The sequence below is a fragment of the Bos mutus genome, chromosome 17 (assembly GCF_027580195.1).
Source record: "Bos mutus isolate GX-2022 chromosome 17, NWIPB_WYAK_1.1, whole genome shotgun sequence".
NCBI lineage: Eukaryota > Metazoa > Chordata > Mammalia > Artiodactyla > Bovidae > Bos > Bos mutus.
Window position 1 is genome coordinate 17,603,593 of NC_091633.1, and position 6,069 is coordinate 17,609,661.

At 46.6% G+C, this 6,069-nt stretch overlaps 1 protein-coding gene across 1 annotated transcript in view; it reads right to left on the bottom strand.

Moving 5' to 3' along the window:
- The window catches only part of CUX2 (cut like homeobox 2), a 101,825-nt gene extending 96,871 nt beyond the window's left edge, over window positions 1-4,954 (bottom strand). The window contains 2 exon segments of the mRNA XM_070386172.1: window positions 1,211-1,258; window positions 4,856-4,954. Coding sequence (XP_070242273.1) covers window positions 1,211-1,246 — 36 coding nt within the window. The 5' untranslated portion in view covers window positions 1,247-1,258; window positions 4,856-4,954.
- Between the last annotated feature and the right edge of the window lie 1,115 nt (window positions 4,955-6,069).

Here is a 6,069-nt window from a genome sequence, read left to right on the forward strand (position 1 = left end):
CTCTTGATGCATCAGGAATTACATTAAATTCTTTCCTTTCATTGTATTTCACCTAATCCTCAGAACAACATGAAAAGATCTGTAGTGCTTTTATTTTCCTTTAACAGATAGGGAAACTGAGGCTCTAAGTGGTTAAGAGAAGCTTTGCCATGCCAACCCAAGCAAGGGGAATGGCCGAGAAAGTAATGCTCTACATGAAACACTCAACGCCTGTCTTGGGGCTGGACCAAAGAAAGGATCAGCTGCCCGAGAGTGCTTATGTGCTGAATGCTTCTCACGGGACCGTGAGCTGGCAGATGGGGACCTTTTTTATAAAAAAAAAAAACAACAAAACACAAAGCCATGACAACACATTCCTAACATTATTGGTCTTCTTTCTGGGTTTTTTCCACCCTCTTCTAGCTCAGGCACCTCACAACCAAATGAATCAATACCGGATGGCCCTATAAATAAATAAGCACATCAGTCAACTCAGTAATAAAATGAAAGGATGAAAAATATGGAAATCAGCGACATTTGTGTAAATCCAGTTATTGTTTACTTTAATATTGCCTTATGTGCTTACTCGGTTCTGAAGAGACAGATTTAAAGTAATGTGGCACTTGGCGGACGATAAACTTAAAAATGCATCTCCGCTGGCGAGTGCTTAAGGGCCAATCCTTTCAGCATCCTGCCCGAATCCAGGGGAAGACCGAGAAGAGCCCCCTTAAGACAGAATGTTGGAGAAATGGCCCTGCTCTTCCACTCCCCTGACTCAATGTAACTCCATTCTTCTCTTTGCCAGCCTCCTGTGCCAGCCAGACAAGTGGACATTCTCGGAATCCTGGTCACCAAGTCAAGCAAAGAGGAGACACGGGGAGGTCCAGCTCCATCCCAGGGCTCCAGAAAAGCCAGAGAAACAACTGGCTGAGGACAGCTCAGCTGCTGCCAAAGGAACGAGGGCCCGATGGGCAGGAAAGAATGTGAAAGCAGTAGATTTTATATACTCCGAGGGTGGGTGGTAGAGAGGATGTCAGAGCAGGTGGCAATCCCACCAAGCGGAAACAGAGCACCCTTTCTTATCATACTACGGCTGATCTGGAGGGCATGGGCAGTCTACAATGGGGGCAGGGAAGTTTCTCTGCTGCTGGAAACCTCTGACAACCCCAGGTGGGATAGGAGAGACAGCCAGGGGGTATTTTCGTGACATGCCACAGGCCTTGGGTCTTACCTCAGCTTGGAAGCTTTTTAATACAGGAGCCACCATCTCTCTGATTTCCTGTAAAAGAGATGAGCGAAGAGTTCACTGTGGTGTCAAGTAGCCCCTGCCTGTAGCTCACTGTTGTCCCCCAAATCAGCAAGTGTGTCTCATGGGACTTGCGCTCCATGAGATTTCATGAGGGTTCCTCATATATACGCCTACAGACAGACCCAAACACACACAAAGGGGCCCGGCCAGGTCTGATCGGAACACATCAAGCACAACATCAAGCTTCTTCCCTGCAGGACCCTTGGGAGCCTTTTACACGGTGCACACTGGGAATTTCTGGAAGAGGGAGAGGAAGTAGCATTTCCCAAGTGGATCTGATCACGGAATGCTGTTTTATGCAAAGTACCTCATGCGATTGGTGGCTCATCATGGGTCATTCTTTGGAGCTGGGGCTGGAGAGGCTCCATGCCCTGGGTCATGTTACCAACATCCCTTCAAGAAAACCTCTGCTCTCCAGGCGCTGCTCGGGAGATGTCTCTGGAGGTTGCCAATTCTGCTTTCCCACTCAGTTGCCCTCTCTAGCAAAAACTGCATTTGGCATTTTAGCAACAGCGCCCTGTACTGTCACCCCTTCCTCACCAGAAGATGGGGTTTCTGGGGGCTTGGTGGGGTCACCTGTCATGGGACCCAGCTCAGAAGAAGGGCTCTGTAAATGTTTGTTAACTCTATGCCACCGGGCTATCCTCAGAAGGGAGCCTCTTATTTTGGGACCCTAATTTCATGCCTTCCTCAAGGGCCTTTGAGGTTCCCACCCCCAAGGATGCCCCTGGCGGACTCCCATGAGTCCTCTCCAGCGTGAAAGAGGAAGGTCTTTTAGAACCGAGGCTCCCAAGAACTTGACTATAAATGCTCCAGTTTTCTCTGAGACCCACTGGTGACTCCTCTAAGCACGGTCATCTATGGTCCACAAGAAAGCCCTGTGGGAGGAGAACCTGAGGGGGGCTTGAGAGAATGGAGAGGGAGCGGGTAGCAGAGAAAAGCAGGAAAGGGAAGGATGCACCAGATACGTGTGTCAGGTGAAGAATAAATCCCTCAACTGTGAAATAGGATGGTGTTGCTTCTGGAAACAACCCTTCTTCTGGGTCCTGGGAACGTGTCCTCACTGTTCTGGGACTCGCCCCCCCAGGGCTTCTCAGAGCCACTGACTACTGATGTGTGCTGGGGATCTACAGGAGAGATGTGGGGAGTGCGTGTGAACCTAGGGAATTTATTTGATCAGAAGGAACTGTGAGTGGAGGGGCTGAGCTTGGAGAAGGAAACTTCTGTAGACCCAGGTTGTGGGTTGTAAACTCAGATGCCCACAGAGGCTGGAGGAAGAAGACAGGAGGGAGGCAGGCTGGGCGGCCTGTGGCAAATCTCAGGAGGACACAGCGCCTTTGTAAGGGGGTGGCAGCTGCTCGGCTGTTTCTGATGACTGCTGCGTAGGGGTGGAGCCTCTGTGTGGCCAGCTCTACCAAATGGTCTCAAAAGAGATTGGAAATCCAAATTTTGGGGTGAAATCAGAGATGCTAAATGTTGGTAATATACTGTAAAATTGGAGAGACTTTTACAGACCAAATAAAACACATCAACAGAAAACCTCTGGTCTGGGTTTCAGGAAACATAAGTATTGGAAGGGGCTTATCTCCTCTGAATTTACAGAAAGGGACACAGGAGCTCTGAGAGGGGCTGACTGTTGAAGGTTCCAAAGCAAGTGAGTGGCACAGTTGGAATTACAATGCAGGTCAACAGATTCTCCAAACAGGCTCTGTTCACAAACCCCCGCTCATATGAATTTAGGGGATTCAAATATGAGAACCGTGGTGAGGTCGGTGGGACTTTGGATCAGTGCCAACTCTTTCTAGACGCCCACCACCCTTTCTGTCTGCTTAACCCCTGGGGGAAACCAAGCCCAGGCACCAGCAGGAGGTGAGCTGGGTACCAGCCAGATGATGTTCTTAAATAAAGTCTTGGCATGACTCTCCCCCATCAAGAGAGACTAGTTCCAAAAATGAGAATTTTCAGAGGCGCGACTATAATAGGAATGGAAACTTATTCCTCCTAATTACATAATTGCATAATTATGCAGTATTAAAATTATGTAAGCTGAACTCAGAGGCTTAAAACCTGGCCTGGATTTCCTTTATCACCTGGGGGCTCCCATGTGGCCTGGGGGAAGGAGGTCTAAATGGTGGACTGTGGAGATTTGTGGGCATTTCATCTCTGCTTCCCAGAGACTGGACTCAGAGACAAAGCTTCTGGTTCTCTCACTCTGGGCAGAAAAACTGGTTTAAAGACCAAGCTGTTCTCTGTTCTAAGAGGGGAAGGAAGGATGCTCAGAATCTCCCCATGCCTTCTTAGCTCCCAGGACTCAACTTGGTCTTTCTAAAGCTGTAACATGGGAGACACGCAGATCTGAGATTCCCACCCCTTCTCCAAGTGCACTCTCTCTCAGCTCTCAAACCTGATTCCCCCCAGACTTGCTCCAGGGACAAGTCCTAACTAGAACCTATTTCCCACTCTTGCCTTGAAGAACCAAAGATATTGGTTCTTCAATATCTGACATGTGAGGAGGATTTCACAGCAAAGAGACTGACCCCCCTGAGTTTATGTTGCCTGATTTCTGGGTAGCCTGCTTCTTCTCCATCTTTCCATGGCCCCCTCCTCCATCAGCAAGATGACAACAGGACTCCTAGGTGATTCCAACAGGCAGAATGGAATCAACATGTCTAAGTCTAACATTAATACCTTTGGAATGGCAGACCCTGTTTGGTTCTCCTCCAAGATCCAGGCCACCTGAGTGGGCAGAGAGCTGAGTGGGCTGAGACAGAGAACTCCACCCTCTGCTGACCACAGAGAGGCATGGCTGGCTTTGGGAATGGGCCAGGTATCTGTTTCCCGTTTTCATGGCTCTGACGTGTCACATCCCTGCCAACATTATATGGAGTCAGAAGGTTTTCTTCTTCCATCAAAAAAAAAAAAAAATTGAGGAGCAACAGGGGGCCTGATAGAAGAGGAAAAAAAAATTCACACATTCACCCCTGTGAAGAAAGAAACGTGTCCATTCTTGTCTTTTCCCCTGCGGGACTCTTACAGTGTGGGGGCTGGGCATTAACTGGACCTCCCTCATAGCAGCTGAGAAAGACAACGCTGGTGGCTGGAGTTGCAAAGGAAGGGGTGAAGAATGAGGAACATTTATGGGGGATGCGTGCCACTTTCAGACTTGGGAGGTTAAGGGAAGGGCTGGAGAGGGTGACAGTCTACAGCCACCATCTTCCAGACGCCAAGGGGAAAGCAAAACAAAATCAGGAACTCGAGACAAATTGTCTTTGCTGTCAAGGCCAAGCATCTGACTTGGACGCTAATGTGGGGAGAAAATGGATGTTGTACAGAGCCCTCAAAAACAATGACTTCCATGGAGAAGCGTCTTGTTCTTACTCTAGACAGCACCGCTGAGTGCCACTATACGAAGAAACGCGGAGACGTTGAGGGTTGTAATTTTTCTTTGTGGCTAATTAGCTTCTTTTCTTGTTAGTCACTTATGTCTATAGTTTTCAAAATATAGTTTGAACGGAGAAAAATCTGCATTCCTACTGAGTTAATTCTATAACAGCAACTGTACTGTACCTCAGGTACATTTTTCTTAAATTCCCGGCGGAGTTCAATTAAATGTTTATGAGAATGTTCACTCTCCTCCTGCCGTGCAGACAGCTCGGAAGCGACGGAATTAAGCTCCTTCTGGAACAATAAAAAAAAAAAAAAGGAGAGAGAGAAAAGAAAAAGATTTTTTTTCCTCCTTTTCCTTTTTAATCATTGTACAAAACAGCATTCCAAACAAGTTTTCTTAACTTACAAAAAAGCTGAGAAAAGACAGGATATTGACTCCTGGCACAAATGAATAATTTACGAAACTGGGGATGCAACCGAAAAAAATCCAGGACAGCTTTTTTGCTTGTCAGAAGTCAGGCCAGATCAATACTCTCCTATAAAGTTGGGTGGAGTTGTTTTTTTTCATTTCTTCCTTACGCCTCTGCCCCACCTCTTAAATTTCCAAGGGAGTGATGGCATAAGCTTGTCAGTAACTGTAGAAAACATCTCCAAACCGTGTCAAAATAGTAAAGTGCGGCATATTGTATGGGCATATTATAGTGTAAGAAAGTGCTGTCGACAGCTTTCATATATCAGAGGTGGGAACTGTTCCAACTATGACTTACTCACACTTAAGGGTTCATAAATACGCCTTTTAAGATATAGATGGCTTTTTAATTTCAGTAGATTTTGGAAAAATGAAGGTGCCAATAAGAAGCAAGATGACCTTTTGTGTATCCTGCAGTAAATCATTTAAGGTTCACTTCAAGTATAAGAAATATTTCATTGAAGACTGCTGGATTCAGAGCAAAGGATTGGAAGCAGCCTTGCCTGCTTATGTGCAATGAAGGTTTCAGACCAGGTTTTTACAGGATGCACCAAGGAGGGAGAAAAAGAGTGAGGCATGGAAGTGGGGGACGCTCTGGCTCACACATGACAGACAATGTCTGCTGGTCGTACATGTATATTTGATCACCCCTCTCGCAGCTTTCTTCACTTTAACGGTGATAGTTTCACAAGGGGAGTACAATTCACCATGAGTTGTCATGGATTTCATTTGCATAATTCAAGAAACGCTCTGTTTATGTGGTCTGCTGCTTTCTTGCACCATCCCGAGATGGGCTTTTTTCTGGACCATAACTCGAGGAGCATTTCTGTATATATATCACCCGATTATATTCGCAGCAATCAAGCCCCATAATTTCCTAAATCTGGTGATGCAATAAATTTCTGCAATCAGATTTATTAAAAAC